Here is a 19,376-nt window from a genome sequence, read left to right as displayed (position 1 = left end):
GGTGAGCTTAGTTTTTAGAGCGACTGCCCTGACGAAGTGGTGGTCCCGGGTTTGAACGCCGGACCAAGAGAAATTTCTCGTCTATTCTGAGGCAGCTGTGTCAATATGGCCAGGTTAAGATATGGTCAGTGCTATGGGCAGTTATGGCCGCTTAATTTAGCAGGATTCCGTTCCCGCGTGCAAAAGACTAATTTGTTGCTACACCGACTTTCGCCCGTTATGTATAGTAAATGCAGGTTCTTATTTCTCAATGGAAACAACAGTCGAAGTGAGCGCATCCAACCTTGCTCGTGTTTGGCAGTAAACAGATGCAAAAAAAAAAAATTCGGAATTGAATACGCGTCATAATTGACTGCTTTGTCGTGCCTCTCTCAGTGAACATTTTGATTCTACTATATTTAAATCAGCGTTTTGTGGAGAGAAGCCTCGCATGCCGTCGAAACACATGCACGACTGCAGCATTTTGAAAGTAGTTAAAATAATGAATGAATAAAGTCTTTACTGCAAGGGAGGAATGGCTGTCGGCCTCGGTTGGGGTATTATGAGCGATGGGGGTGTAGGCGCAGAGGCAACTCTAGTCGGTTGTTTTCATAGCCATCAGAGCAGTCGACCGCCGCTCTCACTACCGTATGCCGCGGCGGCATGTTGTACGGCGGATCTTGATCTTCTCTGGTCTAATATATGGTGTCCATGTCATGTTGTATGCGCTTAATTCTGTATCTCCCTCGCGAGAAAGATGGGCAAGTCACATAAGATGTTGCAGATCTGCCCTACAATGCTCTTGGCAGTGAGTGCATCTGTTGTGCGTACGTGTTTCGTGTCCGGCAAGAGACCACTTGTGAAGTATGTACGAAAAAGTGCTGATTCGTTTCGCGAAACGGCAAGGCAACTGCAGCAGAACTGCATTGCCAGCAATTTCCCATAGTAGCCCGTGTAATCTTGTAGAGGATGACTTGCGTTTCATCTGCTATACTTCATCTGCCTGTTCTTCCAGGCTCACGCGGATAACACGGATATCTTATCTCTCTAGCTGCGTATTCATGTATGCAGTATGTGAAAGTCCGGCTTGCAAGCTGTGGGATGCCTTCCTAAATTAAAGGAAGCCCCGCCGCGGTGGCTCAGTGGTTAGGGCGCTCGACTACTGATCCGGAGTTCCCGGGTTCGAACCCGACCGCGCGGCTGCGTTTTTATGGAGGAAAAACGCTAAGGCGCCCGTGTGCTGTGCGATGTCAGTGCGCGTTAAAGATTCCCCAGGTGGTCGAAATTATTCCGGAGCCCTCACTACGGCACCTCATTCTTCTTTCTTCTTTCACTCCCTTCCTTATCCCTTCCTTACGGCGCGGTTCAGGTGTCCAACGATATATGAGACAGATACTGCGCCATTTCCTTTCCCAAAAACCAATCATTATTATTATTAAATTAAAGAGAAAAAAAGAACCAGCTTTGTTAAATGAAACCTTCTAGCTTAATAACTTTGATAAAGTGAATTCGTGGAAAATTTCGTTCTCCCTAAATTGACCTTTAGCTGCAGCGTGGTTCCTTTCAGTCACGCGCAGCGAGTCCCGGGCCCTGGTTCCTTGACCTTGAGGTTCGGATTCCAGACGCGCCTTGTTCCCCTGTCGCTGCTGTGACCTTTGGCCAGCGCGGACCCAAACACGCCATGGCTGGGAGAAAAGGGCGTCCGTTTAAACGGGCCTTCTAAAGGTTCGCGTGACCGCCGAGCTACTTTGGGGGGGAGGCGCGGCTGATGAGCGGGAAAGGGGGAAAGCGGGGGGGAAGAGGCCCCTGCACGGGCCGCACCCGAGAGAGTTCTTGTCAAGTCGCACAGACGTCTTCTTTTTCGCGCTGGCCCGAGCGGGGCGGGTGCCGGTATAAAGTTCGCTGTCCAATGTGTCACTTTCTAGCGTTTGTCGCAAACATGCGCCACAGCAGCGACCCGCTTGCGTACCACCGTCCTCCGGAAAACATCGATTGACCAATAATTGCTAAGTGGCATTCCAGAATCACGCACTTTGGATGCAGTTTTCTGCGAAAGTGGTTACGACGGCGTCGATAACACGCCTGCATATGCTGGGCGTTCGAAATTTAAAAAAAAAATACCAAGAGTAGTACTTAAAGCCACGATTGCAAATGGGTTGTGCGGCCGGGCGGACTCAAACAGTGAGAAAAAATTGTCCCCGTAACCTGATTAATTAACTAAAATTTATTAATTAACTTTTATTCCTGGTAGTTAGCGCGCATGCTTATGTTGAAAACTTAGAGAAGCAGGGGCATTCAAAGACTACTTTATTTTGTACAATTTTTGTAACGCGTTTGTGTCCTGAGATATGCACGTCCAAAATTCCAGCCCAAACCGTGTAATTACGCATGCGAGATCGGGTAGTGAGAAAGCATTGCAATTCCACACCAATTCCTTTCTAACTCCATTATGGTTCTACGCGGTTTAACGTCCCCAAGATACTGTGGCTATTAGGGACGCCGTAGTGTGTTCCGGATAATTTCAACCACCTGGGGTTCTTTAACGTGCGCTTACATTGCACAGTACAAGGGCATTTAACAGTTCAGCTCCATCGAAATGCGACCGCCGCGGTCGGGACCGAACCCACGTCTTTCGGTCAACAGCCGAGCACCTTGACCACTGAGCCACCGCGGTGGCTATTCTATTTTTTAGTAGTTGGCGAAGCTGTTAATAGTAATGCTGCCTTTTACTGGTTGACATTTCTTATTTTCCGTTCTTTGATGACGTTCTGACGAATCGCGGGTTTTGTAGCGCCGCCACATTTTGGGCGACGCCGGGGTTTCGTGTCGATGAGCCATGTGATGCTTTCGCATTTAAAAAGTGTCTCACAACTGTGACCGCGCCTAGACGCCACACCGTAGAACCGTTGCTATGGTCTTCCCAATTTACCAGCGCAAGCATCCGACGTCAATCGTTGCGACACGGCACGCCATTCCTGTTTCTCGCCCGGCCCGTACGCCGACCTCGAGAGTGAGCTAGTCAAATCCTTCGGCTTCGATGTGCGGCCCTGTGTTCTATCCGCTCTGAAGAAATCCAATAGCAGCCGCCACGGTGGCTGAGTAGCTATGGCGCTCGGCTGCTGGCCTGAAAGACGCGGGTTTCGATCCCGGCCTCGGCGGTCGAATTTCGATGGAGGCGAAATTCTAGAAGCCCGTGCACTGTGCGATGTCAGTGCACTTTAAAGAACCCCAGGTGGTCGAAATTTCGGAGCCCTTCACTACGGCGTCTCTCGTAGCCTTAGTCGCTTTGAGACGTTAACCCCCATAATCCAAACCAAACCAGAAATACAATAGCAGTCCGTTTCCCTCCACCATCTTTCTGGCGATTCTAAGCGGCGCTCTGACGTTAGACGATGACGGACAGCTTCTTTAAATGTTCTTTTTAGGCTAGTTGGTGCATTTGAATCTAAGAAAAACAGTAGCGCTAAAGCATGCAACCGCAGCAGAGAAAAAAAGGGCAAGACAGAGCTTCTACGGCGTCCTCTAAATACTAATAAAGCGCGAGGTCGCCGGTTGGAAATACGGCCACCAGTCATCGCATTTCGGTGAGGAAAAATGCCTCACATTACGCTTTCATTCCGCCGTCTGTTTAAATGACTCCAGGCGGTCGAAGTCCAAATCCGGAGCCTTTCACTAGAACGTTCCTTACGAGCCCGTCTCCCGGTGCTTCTTTGGGACGTAAAAAAAAAGTATAAGGAAAGTACATGTTTTAACGGGATAATTATTATTAGGTGCTCCGAGCTGGAAGTGAAACCCGCTGCGAAGTGATTTCGCCCACCCTCGCCGCCGCGAGCCCGAGCGCTCCGGTCTAATTAGCAGAGAGCTCTGCTTAATAATGAGGGAGCCTGCCGACGCCGCCGATGCGGCTGAAGCCTCGCGCGCGCAGTACATATAAACGCTTAGAGGTCGCCTGTGGAGAGGAGCTTCGAGAGAAAGCGCGGGAATGGGTGGATGGGGTGGGGGGGGGGGGGGGGGGGGGTGTTTGAAGGAGCGCGGCGAATGGGGCCGGGACCTTTTTTGCGCAAACGGATCGTTTAACGCGCTGTTTTGTTCGTTCTGTTTGCTTGTGACCTCGAATGGACGGCAGCAGTTCTCGACGCTTTGTATCCAGTAGATTAAAAAAAAAAGAGTGCGTTGCGGTGGCAACCGTTACTTGGGCTGCCGAAAGAATCGGTTAAGCGGAGCTCTTGCAGTTCATTTGCGCGTTTAAGTAGCGTTTGGAACGGGACAACCGTCATCAATATTTAGCAGATATTATTTAGCTACGCTTAGAAGCCTAATATCAATGTCAGCGAGTACCTTTGCTATTTAGCTAAGCTTAGAAGCCTAATATCAATGTCAACGAGTACCTTTGTTGTATACGCCAAAACGCACCCACGAGGAACATCTCATCAATTTGTGCTTTGCGAAGAATCAGCAACAGCGGCGAACTGAAAAGATGATCGTCATGTAGTGGCGCCATTCTGTGGTCGTGGTTAATGAATGAAAAAAAGAAACAGTTTCAATCATGCGGTGGTAGTTTTTGTAATTAGAAACGACGACGAGGGATTTAGCTATCTAATGAATATCGTTCATGTAACGATGTACACCGACCTTCATAAATGCCAAGCTTGGTTCGGAAGCTGCCCGAATTCGAGATTCTGAGACGTGAGGCTATACATATATGCAGTATATTGTCACGTAGTGGTGACGGCAGTCGAAGCCAGTGAGGAAGACAGCCAAAAGTTCTTATAAAACGAAACTGTTTAGTAGCTAACCTGCGCCCATAACGGACTGAATCACTCGGCGGCGGCGGAAGCAACAAGCATGCTCGGCGATCGTCGAACAGAATGCCCGCCGCTCTCGGCCGTGCTAAATGTAAAGCTGATAGCGAACTTTCGAGATACGGTGCGTGCCAGATTTCTACAACATTCTCGGTTCGGCGTGGATGCGATCAATCGATTTAAATCTGGCCTTGTCTTGCATCGCAACCAAAGCGATAAAGCGGCGAGCCGGCAGCTTTGAAGAATGAAAAAACGAACACTACAAAGAATCGTGGCAGTATATGTATATATTTATTTTGAATACCAGTATTGCGGGCGGCGGCCGCCGTTGGAGTATTAAACACACTTCTGTACCTGTTAATGCGTTTAACAATGAGCATGAAAGAAAGCGAGCGACATCTCCTAAAATGGCTGCCGTCATTTTCGCTTGTGTAATATAGTGGCCCTAAATATTACAGGTGGTTGAAAGTTTAAACAGTGATAATTGCGGAATCTAGCATGACTTCCTTGTTGTTGGTTTCTGAAACGTAATTTGAGCATATAGCGTAATATTCCCGTAATATGTAATAAGGGAGTAATTACTCATTGGCATCCGCCCGAGCGCAGCCATACGGCTACTAAGGAAAGATATACAGCTTTCGCAGAAACTTCGCAGTCAAAGAAAAAATTCTTCCTGGTCCGGGGTTCGAACCCGGGACCACCGCTTCACCGGAGCGGTCGCTCTGCCAACTGGGATAATCGGAACGGCAAGCTCATGGTAGGGCGAAAGTGAATTGATCAATAACTAGAAGTGAGAACAGTGTAATAGTCAACTGTTTAGGGGAATCCCCAAGGTGGAGTAGGATTGAAAAAAGGCAGAGTAATTACTCATTGGCTGCGTTTGGGTGGATGCTAATGAATAATTACTACCTTATTTCAATCCTACTCGACCTTGGGGGATTCGCCTAAACATTTGACAAATTTCTCGTCTGCAGCGAGTTCCGTGTCAGAAACCAACGACAATAGCAGAAGCCGCAATCTTGAGAGAGGTCACAAACCTGTCATCGTTTTTATGACTTTCTGTGAAAGCTGTGGACACGAGCTCTGTGCCGTTCATCCTGATGCCACTTTTTTCCCTTACCGCGACGACAGCGCCATTAGAACGGGACGGTCGAAGCTCCAAACTGTGCTATACAAAAACAGGCACAGCGCACTGCTGAGTCTGCGCTGGGCGCACCGTAGACATCACGACGTCTAATGGAAGAAGCGCGGAAGAGAGAGCAATATTTCATCTTTATTTTGTGTTTTAGGCTTTCTCTCTCAGCACTCAGAGAAGGTGGGAAGGGGGGGGGGGGGGGGGAGTGGTCGCATCGTGAAAAGTATGGCTTCAGTTTCACGTTGAAGCAATGCATTCTGCTTAGGCCGTGTCCTAGTTCGGTAAGTGAGCTAGGTCGTTTTTGTTCACAGTATTTTGTTTGTCACCTCGTGGGCACAGTTTTTGAGCAGCGCATCGTAGTTTGAGTACCGGCAAACTTTCAGAATATTTGCGTTGGTGTTTTTTGCATAATTATTTAGATTCTTTCTTTCAGAACGATTTGCAATTTGCTAGTGGAAAATTCAGGAGCTTTAGACATTTCCGCAAGGTACTATTTAAGGGTTGGGCCCATTTTACTACTGGATTGCTTCGAAATCAGTCTTATGCTCAGGTTACTGTTTGTTTAAGAATTTGTTCCGCAACACCTGCGTACGTTGATGTTTCATGCAAATGCCTTTTTTTTTTAATCTGTATACATCACAAACTTGCGATGTATGAGCCGCCCCGCTATGTGTGTTCGAAGCTGGCCTGCTTAATGAACGGTATCACTACTTTCATCGCTTGCAAATTATTTTCCACGGGTAACAAAATGCAGTAATTAACGCGACGGCATAATCCGCCTCTCCAATCAGTCCACGCAGAGAAAACGATCAATCAAACGTGTTTAATCACTGCCGCTCCCCTTTACTAGGAACTGTCTTCAAGGCAGTCATAACGTTGCCCGGTTTTTTACGTCGCGAGGTCGCCATATAAGCCAACAATGAGTCCAGTATAAACGTGCTCCATTTCTTTTCTTTGCACTTGTCACTTCTGCACCTGTCGCCTTTTTCTTTCCCTTTCTTTCCTTCTCTTTCTTTGCGCGAGAAGCCGTACTCACCGCATTGTGACCGATAGTGGGTCAGACGCTAGCCGTTTTGCGTTTTATAACCTTGCGGCAAGGACCGGGCTCCACCGGTCTACTTCAGAAGCGTACATGTCGTCTTTCGTCGCCTACAAGTTTTTTTTTTACTATTATTTATTGCACTTCGCTGTGACCTCAAGGAACAAGTGAGGCGTATAGATGTTTTTGAGCCCTATGACTCTACTGTTGTGTGCGTCTCGCTATGCCTGCCCCGCATGCGGGAGGCCCGGTTCAGTCCGGACTCTTTCGAGCTCAAAGTAGAGTGCAGTCAAGTGCCGTCGTCGCTATAGCGTGACTGAAATGAAAATATATGGGAGCACATTTCGTTCTGCAGCAACAGTTGAGTGTGAGGACTCTCAGATGCCACGTTATTTAGGAAGCTGTTTATTCTTTCCTGTAAAAAAAAGATTTTTTTCCTTTCGCAAAATAAAAATAAGGTGCGCGCGCATTTCCAATATCACGGCGTTTTCGGTTTCACACTGCTGGGTTCCAAATCGTCGAACGACAATAGGTGCCGATGCTTCTTATGAAGGGCGCCTTATCTTTCTGTTTCCTACAGAATGTTGTAATATATATTGCTGAAACGAAATACTGGTATGCAGACATGATATACCTGGCTGGGATAAAGCGAGTAATAGTATTAAGATAGGTTTCTGTAAGCACTATCGTCCTTTTTTGCTCCATCAGAAAAACCTCACTGCTACTTTTCGCGTCGTTAAAAACAATGGATCTCTCAATATGGTGCTGCTTGTTCGCTTTCAAATGTCACTGACACTGAGGGCGATATAGAAGGGGCAGGAGGAAAGGTGGGGATGCTAACCTATCAAAGAGAAGTGTGCCAGTAAGGTATGAGGACAATATATATGTTGGTCATCCATGGTATATTTCATGGTTATCTTTAAAATACCGCTTTCTTTGTTTTATGGTGGTACGTGAATGAGGGAGATTGAGCGCACAGCGAAACGCCATATTGACGGGCCATGGCGAAGAAACGCAAAAAGAGGACGGTGCGTTGGGGGCAAACGTCGAAGCTCTCTGGTATCCTCCGTTACAGAAACGCGGAGCCAGTCGTCAACCAAATTCCCGCGTAAAATCGGATCGCTTCTTTAAGAGGTGACCTGCAGTGCCATCCGTGCGTCGCGTCGACTTACATCGCACTGCCGGATTTAGGCTTGGGGTCAGGAAAATGCCCTCGCGTTCTTTTTTTGTTTATTCGGAAATTAGTCCCTTAGGAGGATGCTAGGTTCGTAAGCAGCTCACCTCCTTAAGCGCTCAACTGAGACAGAGAGGGAGGAGAAAGAAGCAAATAGGCAAGCTAGACAGTAACCGGCGGTTGAGTTAACGCTCTTGCTATAGTGTACTCGCCCCAGTTTATACACTCTCAGACTTTTCTGGAGGCCCGTGTACTGTGCGATGTCAGTGCACGTTAAAGAACCCCAGGTCGTGGAAATTTCTGGAGCCCTTCACTACGGCGTCCCTCAGTCAGTTGAGTCGCTTTGGGACGTTAAACGCCCATAAACCGTAAACTATCTCAGTCTTTTACACTTCTACCCTTCTACTAGCGTATTCGCCGCTGTTTGCTCTCAGGCGTTATACTACTGCCGGTGTATACGCCCTCGTTTACTCTCAAACTTCTACTCCTTTTCTACTGGTGTATTCTCCTTGTTTACTCCGAGCGCACGTTGTCGTCTGCCTTATTTATTTTTCCGCTTGAAGCTGGGCGCGATAAAACCAAGACGTCAGCGTGAACGGCGCGAACGAGAACGCCAAGATAAAGAGGCGACCTCGAGAGTGTGTCAACGCACGGACACGACTCGCGGAGGGACCACTAATTGCGATGCTACGACGTCACGGGTCATAACGTCGGCGGGGAGCGATTTGTTCGCTTCATCTTCTGCATCGGAGCCGGTGATCGACGCGAGGGCAGCAGGTTAACGGCCCGTCGCGCTCCCCTCGGCGAGTATTAAGACCATTACCCAGACCCCTGCTCCCAGCTGCAGGCCGACGAAGGAAATTGCGCATGGCAGAAAGAAGGCTAGTGACGAGAGAGAGCCGCTGTGGACGTCGTCCGTGACAAAATGCTTGTCATTGGGAACGCGTCGTTGGAACGCAGATTAAAAGTTAGCGCTAAATGTCCTCTTGCGATACGTGCAAGCCGGTATGTCATGATATAATATCCTTTTGCAGTAGCCTTGAAGTGGCGTCACTTTCACAAACGAGCTACTATTAGGACACTTAGAAGGAAAAAGAAACGTTTAATTTGGTACGTTATCATTGACTTCTAAAGCAGTGAACCTCACATGCATTTCATGGTGTAATTTATAGGCATGTAATTCTGTAGATATTCACACTTGACATTAAAAAGTGGGCTTTGGAAAGGAGGACGGTTAAAATATGTGAAATATGTCTGGGGTTGTAAAAGTTTTTGAATGCCATCATGGCGAAAGGTTTTACTGCTTGCGTTTACTCTCTGCAGGATACGCTCTGGGGCAAGTTGGCGCATAGCTTAAGTAGATGAAGCGCACAAAAGACAGCTCACGGACAAAGAATAACACGAGATAGCGCCTAGCTGTCTCCTATTATTCTTTATCTGTGTGCTGTCTCTTGTGCGCTTCATCTACTTAAGCATGCTCTCTGACTGTTGTGGTTTTCAGTTACATTCACCTAGAACACTACTCTTTGCTTGCTATATATATATATATATATATATACATACGAGGCATAAACAACACTCCAAAATAAGTAGGTGTCGAAGTACAAATTGGGCATTAAGTCCACAGTGGTTTGGCCTACTGTTGGCTCTGCTCGGCTGATGAAGATGAATGGTGATGCTGATAAGGATGGTGACGATTGTTCTCATTTCATGCGCGACTTGGCTGTAGAAGTTTGCAAAGAAAATCCACTGCGACATTCCTGACCGAAGAAACAGGGACGACAGTTGGCGACGCAGTATAACGTTTATGATGGTAGAAACTAGTACGGGATGCCTCTTTCGATTCTATGTACGCATACAATGGTCGGAGAGGAAGTTCTTTTTTTTTACTTTTTTCGGGAGCTCGGTGTCTTGGCTAAGTTTTTGCGGCCGACTGTCTACGTGACTGCACTTCCAATCCTCCTTTCATTTATACATCCAATGCTCAGCTTACCTTGGTGAAATTCCTGCAACGATTCAATGACATCAATATGCGTTTCGGCCGACGTGACAAGCGCACAAATCGTCTTCTCGAGTATTCAAGGCAACGTTTATCGAGTCGTGCAACGAGAATTGATGCCAAAATAATGACACGGTGTAGTCCAAACATGGAGTGCTCTTGCAACATATGTGCTTACGAGAGGTGTTACACAAGTTTCTACCCCCTTGCTTGTTGTTTTTCAATAAGTCATGGAACGCGAACGTGTTACTTCCATACGAACCTTTGGAATGTCCTCTTTTCCAGGATCGCGTCGGTGTTCGATGTACACTCCCCACTAATGGCTGTGCGCTTTCACCACCGATTCATGCAGTCATGGAGCAGTGAAGGCGCCTGTTTTGCTTAACCTCTTCACAGCCTGCACCTCTCACCATTGTACCTCCGGCTGTTTCCCAAGACGAGGGAAACATCTGAGCGACGCGCGCTTCGCTCACCAACGAAGAGGTCGCCAATGCAGTGTGATGTTAGGTGTCGTCAGCATCTGCCCTCATTGTTCTATATGACGGCATGCAGGCGGAAGTTCACGCGCCGTAAGCCCCTGTGGCGACTGTGCTGTCGAGAAAGCGACGTTTCAGACCTTGATTTGAATGGAGAATCTTTCGGTTTCATCCATCCTAAGAGAAGGGCTGCAGCCCAGTCGGCGAAACTTGTCAACAGCTGTCGCACATAAACGCTCAGCCGCCGTCGAATGTTTGCGGGACGCGACTTTGGCGAAATAACTGCATCCCTTTGCATACAAGAAGAATTCATTATATTTATTGGTGCAATGTCGGCTGCTGAGTAGAGTATACGAGATCGGCCGCATTTCGCGCCGCGTTTCGATGGGGGCGAAACGCGTTAGACGCCAGTGTGCTGCGCGATGTCAGTGCGCGCTGGAGAAAAATCCAGGTGGTCTAAATTGATCCGGAGCCCTTCACTGCGGCGTCACTCAAGTTGTTGTTGTTGTTGTTAGCTGCTGTTTATTGATAAAATAACAGTGAAAGGAAAAAATGTTGCTAGCCGCGGCATCTGCCATCGAAACCTGAAGCACCTGAGCTGCGACTAGCGGGAATAAAAGGACCGGGAGAGGGAAAGAAAGGAGCAAGCGATAGTAAGAAAAGATAGGGGTAGGAAGCAATATACGCTATGTACACATACAGAATAAGAAATGAATGTGGGGTGCTGCGCCGCGCATGATAGCAGGACACTCAAGGACCATGTGTAGCTTTGGGGCGTTAAACCCCACAGTTTACAATATTATTGCCTCTTTCTCGCGTCTTTCTTTCTCTCCCTCCTTCATCATTTCCCTGACGGCTCTGTTGAGGTGTCCATCGAGAAGCGAGACATTTACTGCGCCTTTTCTTACCACTTAACCGCCTATTGATCGCAAAAAAATATTGATGCAAAGTGTAATCCTCGCACTAAGAATTACGCTGCTCATATCTATTCCACAATGCGTTAAAAGATGGCGCCGAAATTGTTATTTCTATCATTATATAGCGGTTCATAAACATTTGACTCTAGCTGTGCAGAAAGACCTCAAGAGGTCACAGCAACCTCCTTCGCGTTCGCAATGAGCGCAGCGTGTTCGAATGGCATTTGAAGAGCGATTTTGCAGCTTCGGGCACAGAGAGCCCTTTAAATAGCGCCCGCGCGACACAAGCAAGCGCAGAAAGCGAGCAGAGGGCGATGTCCCGTTTCCCGCGCGAATGCACGCGGACACCTGCGCAGCGGGACACACCGAATGCTCGGGGTGCCCGAGAAAGGGTAGAAAGGAGAGAGGGGGGGGGGAAGAGCGAAAGCTCTGCAGCGACGCAACACCTGCCCAGCGGACCGGCGCGGGCGGATTTCGGGGCGTCGAGTCGAGGACAACGCGGATATATTGAGCGCCGGCGCCGGCGCGCGAGCCCGCGACCCGGCATTGCGGCGCATGCGTCCAGGGGGCTTTTATTTTTATTTTCGCTCTTAGTTCCAGTTTCTTCTTTTAATCGCTTCGATCTCTGCATTCTCTGTATCACGTTACTCTCTGGTTTCACTTCGCCTTCGCCGTATAGGATAGCGGGAGGGGGGAGGTTATACGTTGTCACAGAGTTGCTCTCATTGGTTATTTGGACACAAGCCGCCACAGTAAACTGCAAATTTCGTGGAATTGGGGAGCGGGTTGAAGGCACTTGCCATCTCGTTTGGGCGCGGGCGCCGGCCAGATGGCGATGCTATATTTATGTCCCATCAGCTGCACATTTGACGTCTTGCGCAGTGCCTCGCACTTGAGTGCGGCTGTCTGGTATCGGCCGTGTCCGCTGATACATTAGCAGGTACTGGATGGGTGGAAAAGGGCTGTCCATGCATCCAGACCCCACAGAAGGCCCAGTGGTATGACGAGAAGAGAAAACAAAATAAACTGCCGCTGCGGGGCTACACTTTCCCAGAGCAAGGAAATTGCGTGGGCATCGCACTACGGAAATCGGCGACCGTGACTGCGGTCGTCCGTGCCAAATGAGTAACTCAGTGTTTGTTACAGAAATGCATTGTAGGGCTTGCGCTACAATTCTCGGATTTCTCGGCAACGCTATCGCGGTAGCACTTCTCCGTTCGCACTGCTTAGCTAGTCTGGGCAACAGTCCGGGTCCAAACTCCGATCGACCGCAATAAAAGTCATCCGTGTCGTTATATATGTGCACGCTGTGCATACGCCATGTGCAGAGTATGCCGTCTTTGCCAACGGTAGCCGCCCCGCCGCGGTGGCTCAGTGGTTAGGGCGCTCGACTACTGACCCGGAGCACCCGGGTTAGAACCCGACCGCGGCGGCTGCGTTTTTATGGAGGAAAAACGCTAAGGCGCCCGTGTTCTGTGCGATGTCAGTGCACGCTAAACATCCCCAGGTGGTCGAAATTATTCCGGAGCCCTCCACTACGGCACCTCTTTCATCCTTTCTTCTTTCACTCCCTCCTTTATCCCTTCCCTTACGGCGCGGTTCAGGTGTCCAAAGATATATGAGACAGATACTGCGCCATTTCCTTTCCCCAAAAAACCAATTATTATTATTATTGCGAACGGTAGCCAGGCAGCGGGGTTTTTTCCTAGCTGTGGAACGAAGCACTTATGGCACTCCTTGAGGCCGAAACATATATGTAAGATAAGCAGGCCCCTCTATGTATGTCCTCGGCTGTCGAGACATATTGGTCCCTAGGCATGCCGTCAGGGCTCCGTTGTACGGCTGATAAGAAGATCCCGTTCTGTGGTTACCCTTTGAAACAGATGATGCATTGCATGCGTGCATGCAATGACCTCGTGTTTGTATATGCGTGTCACACAGGCGTACACGGGAGAAGAGCATGTTGGAGAGGAGGAAACCAATCGAAGAAAATGACAGAATCGTGCTCAAAATACCACCGAATGTTTCGTCGTTTTGTCTTAGCGACAGATTTTTCGGTAGTATTGCATATTTTTCTGTAGTTCTGTAATGTTTTACCTTGAGGGAAGTTTGGGGGGACAAGGTGGCCGCAGCTGGCACAGGACAGGGCTAATTGGAGGGATATGGGCGAGGCCTTTGTCCTGCACTGGGCGTATAGTCAGGCTGACCATGACGACGATGGCCATAACGTATACCGTACCATCATAGCAAACTATATTGCACCGTACACACGAGCGTAACGTGTGTGTGTGTGTGTGTGTGTGTGTGTGTGTGTGTGTGTGTGTGTGTGTGTGTGTGTGTGTGTGTGTGTGTGTGTGTGTGTGTGTGTGTGTGTGTGTGTGTGTGTGTGTGTGTGTGTGTGTGTGTGTGTGTGTGTGTGTGTGTGTGTGTGTGTGTGTGTGTGTGTGTGTGTGTGTGTGTGTGTGTGTGTGTGTGTGTGTGTGTGTGTGTGTGTGTGTGTTTCTGCCTCGTTTCCCGTCGTGGTCTGCACAGTTTTCTTACGTCTCTTCACCAACTGGCCCAATACTCTTCAATACCATACCGTGCCGTACCGGACCATAAGCTCTAAACATAAAGGAGTAAAAAGGGTGTAATCTGTCCTCTAGCCCACTCCCTTTTATAAAAATGAGTGTGTTTAGGACAACTTGCTCCCTTTTCACTCCCACATAGGCGTATTCGTGTTTAGAGTGTACCATGCCATACCGTAGCATACCAAACTGTACTACACGTGCCGCAACATATAATACCATACCGTATAATAACATATCATACCGCACCGCACCATACCATTCCATACCATATCTTATCATACCAAACTGTACCAGAAGTTAGCCTCGACGAAATACATGGCTTCCTATAGGAGCTCTCACGAGAACAGCGTGGCGTGTGCTCAATATTCGACCCCCAGTCGGAAGCGGAATCGATGGAAATTCATTTCTGAAGCAGTTGGACCGAACGTTTCGGGGTTTCGAAGGCATCTGCGGTGTTTTTTCACGTGTAACACCGTGAACTGCCAGGGATCCACTAGTCTCATTGGCAGCGTGGCCCTGTGGTTTCTTTTGCTATAGTTGCTCAGTAGTTGCTATAGCTGCGTCACAGTTGCTCGGTAGCTCTGGCGGTCGTCTGATGGCAGGGATTTCGTGCGTTCGAAACCGCGCCGGTGGACACATTCGCTCAAGGCAGAAATCGGGCAGGAAGAAGAGCTCCAGGCGGTCGAAATTAAGTCCTCCACTATACCGCGAGTCCGACAGCTTTAGCTTTAGCTTCGACGCGTAAAAGCGCTACAGTCACTCGTGCTTCTAACGTAAAAATCCAATGATCACCCTGTCATCGTTTCATCGACTTCCTATTTATCACCGCTTTCCTTTTTTTTTTTCGTCCCGCTCATTATCTAGGTATTTTTAACCGCACTGGCGCGATTCTCTCCCCCAAGGATACGTACGCAGCCTTCTCCCGCAAATGTCGGCTCATTCACTTTCGCCGCCATCATCGTAGTCATCGACGCCGCACCGCATCGATCGCCGCCGGCGCGGGATGTTTGCACTGCCTTGGGACAGAATAGCCACCCTGCCTTCGATTGACTGCGGCTGGTTTATTTCCTTTTTTTCCTTCGTTCGCCTATGGTGCTTCCCCCGCACCGCAAAAACCGGTCACACTGCTGAGCCTCGCCAGAGTGCGCGCGCAATGACGTACTTTTATTACCCTCTTGCCAACAACGAAAAAAAAAAGCACTGCACTGCCGCTACGTGTCATCGCCATGTGCCGAAATGCCTCGTCTTTGGATCGGACACAATTCAAGAGTGCAGCGGCGAATGCCCCCTCAAAGGAGGCCCTCCAGCCACTGCCGTCGACCGGTTCCCATGACGTCGCGGTTGCAATGTAGCAGAAGACGGGCAGCAATGAAAAGGAGACGGTCCTGTGCTGCATTGCAACCGCAACGTCATGGTAACAGGTCGAAGGCGTCATCGGCTGGAGGGCCTCCTTTGAGAGGCATTCGATGCTTGGAAAGGGGGGGGGGGGGGGGGTTGCTAGATGAACTCTAGGCTCCAAGAGCTAGAAGCGCAATAAATGTCCCGGACGCTCTCCGACGAGTGCTTTAAAGCCTTGCATAACAAACGTGCTTCTCGGCTAGGTACCCTCGTTCCATGAGGAAGTCAGAGGTGCTGCGCCTTCACAATGGAATTCAAGCAGGTCGAAGTCACGAATTGATTTTCGTGAATTAGCTTTCACGAATTAGCATATGATGAACACTGCGCACACCCACGTTTCTTCTCTTTCACTGCTTTTGTACCCTTCCCTATGTGCAGGGTATCCCTAAAGTACCCCCCCCCCCCCCTCCTCCCCTCATAGCTGTAGGACAGCATATCAGGCGTAAAGACTGATTATCATCCATGCCTCGACTTTGTTATCTCTCTCCCTCTCCCCTTGGTCGTAATATTCAGAGCTTTAATTACCTTGCCAGGAGCTGTGAGGGACGCTGACCCTGTAGCATGTGTTCTCTTTGGATGCAGCATCAATTAGTTTAGTTTTTATTTGCTCTGCTGACGCCTCTTTTCGTCCGTCTGTATAGTCGTAATAGTAAAATCCGCATCGGCCTGAGATTTTGTACCATATGCTAATAAGCAACGCGGATGGAGTTAAATCAGAATTCCTGCCTTTATGCACTGCAGTTCTATGCTGATGTCGTGCACTAATATAGTGGCATGGTGGAACATGAAGTTGCTGCTAGATTTTCTCATGCTGCAAAGTTAAATATCCGCAGTCTTTCCGGTCACCGACTCCTTTCGAGGGGGCTGCCACAAACGACATGAAGTGATAATTCCCCCCCCCCCTCCACACACACACACACACGAAAACTATTCTAAATTAGAAAAAGATTAGGAATTGTTAGGGAAATGAAAAGGTTTGGGAAGAAGTTAGGAAAGTTAACGAGGAGTTAGGAAAAGTGAAAGCGAAAGGCATCGGTCGAACGATGTAAGATTTAAGCTGGAAATGGTGGGTGAATAATGAACAATGATCTTGTTCTCTCTAGACATCAAGCTGAGCGCCCTCTGACAACTTTTTTTTTTTGGTTGCGTACCCATTTTACTGAGGCAAGTCCCTGCTGGTTTTTCCATCTTATACCTCCTAGTCAGTCCGTAAATAACTCGCGCGGAGCTATCTACTATATCTGGCAGCTTAATGGTTCAACGATAACCATTCTTTCTAAGCAGCGAATCTGGAAATGCGCTGTCATATGACACCGTTCTTCCCTGTTGCGCCAAAGTAAGCTATAGCAATCGATGACGGTGAACAGAGCAATCAATAACGTCCCCGGGAACGCCGCCCGCTCTATCATCCTTCATTATAACGATCTCTCTGGCTTAAATTTTCTCCCAGTTTCCGTTGTATTATTCGCCAGGCAGCTGAAAACTTTCCGCGTTGTCTTGCGAGTACTTAGACAGTGTTCGCTTTTTCGCTTCCTGGAAGGTTCTGCCTGCATGTGCACTCATATATAGTTACGTCCAGATGTGTAACGATCCGGTTAACTTCGGCGCGGCTGCAGTCTCGAATCAGCTCGCGTTGCCAGCGCAAGACGATCGCGGTGTTGCGTTTGCGTTTGGGACTATCTTTTGTTCGGACGCGTGATTAATGGGGCGACCGCGTTAGACGACGAGCACGTTTCCCTGAGGCGTGCCTAACGCTGCAGTTTGCTTTACGCTCGGCGTCGAGCGCAACCGGCTGTTCGCGGAACCGGTAATCCCCGCCCACGATAAGCATCTCGCGGCGGAAGTAGCGTGCTCAGCGTAAGGTATTCCGGCGCGAGGAGCTACGCGGAACAGACGACGGTCTTTGTGCGCATCGGCGTTAACAGTTGCCGTTACCAAAGACACAAAAAGCGTGCACGGTCAAAACGTTCGTAACCACGCATAAAAAACTAACCAGTGATCCCGTTCGACTGGTTCTTGCAGTTTTCCTTCCTTTATTTGTAATTCTGCTTAGTGCGATGACGGAGCAGACGATGTTGTTGTTGTTGTTGTTGTTGTGTGTGTGTGTGTGTGTGTGTGTGTGTGTGCGTGCGTGTGTGTGAGTGTGTGTGTGTGTGTGTGTGTGTGTGTGTGTGTGTGTGTGTGTGTGTGTGTGTGTGTGTGTGTGTGTGTGTGTGTGTGTGTGTGTGTGTGTGTGTGTGTGTGTGTGTGTGTGTGTGTGTGTGTGTGTGTGTGTGTGTGTGTGTGTGTGTGTGTGTGTGTGTGTGTGTGTGTGAGTGAGAGAGTGCGTGCGCGCGCGCGTGCTTTACCAGAGGCACAAGGCGCGCAAACAGTCAAACCGTTCGTAACCACATGATTGCCATGAATAGCCATGCTGTGAGTTTTCTTTGAGCTTTGGTACAGCGCTAGGATACTGCATTGCTAGGACAGATTGAACTGCCGTACTGTACGGGTTACACCTTTTATCGGTCGTCCGTTCCTGAGCGGACAACACGCGGCGAGGCCTTTCGGCTGCTTCTTGCAGTTTTCTTTCAGCTTCGGTCGTTTAGGAACGGACTCTCATACACAATGGTTGCATTTCCAGTGCAGCGTTTTGCATCGGCCGCACGTCCGCGACGCAGCCGAACCGATTCGTTTCCAGTCGTATTCCAATGGGATTGTTTGCCTCATTGGCTGAAGCTCAAGCGCGCCAGGTGTGCTTCCATCATCGTCGACCGCTCCCCGTGGAAGATGATCAGAGAATAGAAACGAACGAGCCTCTGTATTTTAATCGGGCAGCGCTGAACAACACAATAAACAAAAAGGCAACATGCTGAGCCTGAGGTCATCATCATCATCATCATCGCCTGTATTTGTGCGCGTGCGTGTTTGTGTGCATGTGTTCGTGCATGCGCGCGCGCGTCTATGTGTGTACGCGCGCGTATGTGCATCATATACACAGCTCTAAGCGTCAGCGTGCTCCTCGTACTAACGTTGGTAATTTGCGTACTTACCTTTCAGCAACGTAGAGACTCCGCCGTTTTCACAAGATATGGCGCCCTCTAGGAAGCAATTGCGTAAATTCGTCTGCTAATGGTTGAAGACAACTCATCATGGGAGACGTAGGCGCGATCATTTGCGCGAGGCAACAACTGCGCCTGCGAAGCGGCAAATGTGTGCTTGACAGCTGCCGCCATCTGTCGCAGGCGCCTGTCACTAACATGAACTGCGCATGCGCAGTAGGAGCTGGCGTTTGTTTTCAACCAATAGAGGTGGAGGAGCGGAGGCGTGCATGCGCGCAGTGGTCGTGTGAAAAGGGCGAGGGAAACTTTTCGGCCTTGGTAACTGACTCGCTGTGCACAGTTATGAGTTATTCGGATGTAATCTGCTATGTAGCCATTATCGACCATCGGAGCGACCTACAGGAGTACTTCTAATTGTAGGGTGATCTTCCTTACATGACAAAGCAGGTCCTTTATTAGCTGGTCGTCATCATTAATTCACGCCGAGAACTGACTTGATACTCCTCTTCTTTCAGCATGGCTCTCACCTGTGGTGCCAAGTGCGCCAAGGCTCTTCTCATCACTTTCAATCTTATCTTCTGGGTAAGTGAGTCTTCTTGCTTCTTTTTTTTTGCACTTCTATTCTGTTGTGCCTGTGAATGCCTGCATAATCCGGCCGAGTGGCTGCACACAGCCCTCCAAACAGTAACAAAGAAGCACTGCAGTAAAACATCCGCAGACAACTGAGGAGGGCTTTCAGCAGCGGTTTGGATCACCGAGCCCAAGATATCGTACACGCTTTTTGCAAGGCCCCTACACAGTGGCTACATATATTGCTTCTTATGCTACTACTGCTAGTATTCCTAC

General features: G+C 48.9%; 1 protein-coding gene across 1 annotated transcript in view; it reads left to right on the top strand.

Annotated features, from left to right (window-relative positions):
* Nucleotides 1–19,376, top strand: part of LOC144129194 (CD9 antigen-like) — a 44,341-nt gene that overhangs the window by 2,811 nt on the left and 22,154 nt on the right. The window contains exon 2 of the mRNA XM_077663174.1: nt 19,046–19,112. Coding sequence (XP_077519300.1) covers nt 19,047–19,112 — 66 coding nt within the window. The 5' untranslated portion in view covers nt 19,046. The remainder of the gene's footprint in view (nt 1–19,045; nt 19,113–19,376) is intronic.

The sequence above is a fragment of the Amblyomma americanum genome, chromosome 4, assembly GCF_052857255.1.
Source record: "Amblyomma americanum isolate KBUSLIRL-KWMA chromosome 4, ASM5285725v1, whole genome shotgun sequence".
Lineage (NCBI taxonomy): Eukaryota > Metazoa > Arthropoda > Arachnida > Ixodida > Ixodidae > Amblyomma > Amblyomma americanum.
Note: the sequence above shows the minus strand (reverse complement) of the source record. Positions and strands in the feature narration are given on the sequence as shown.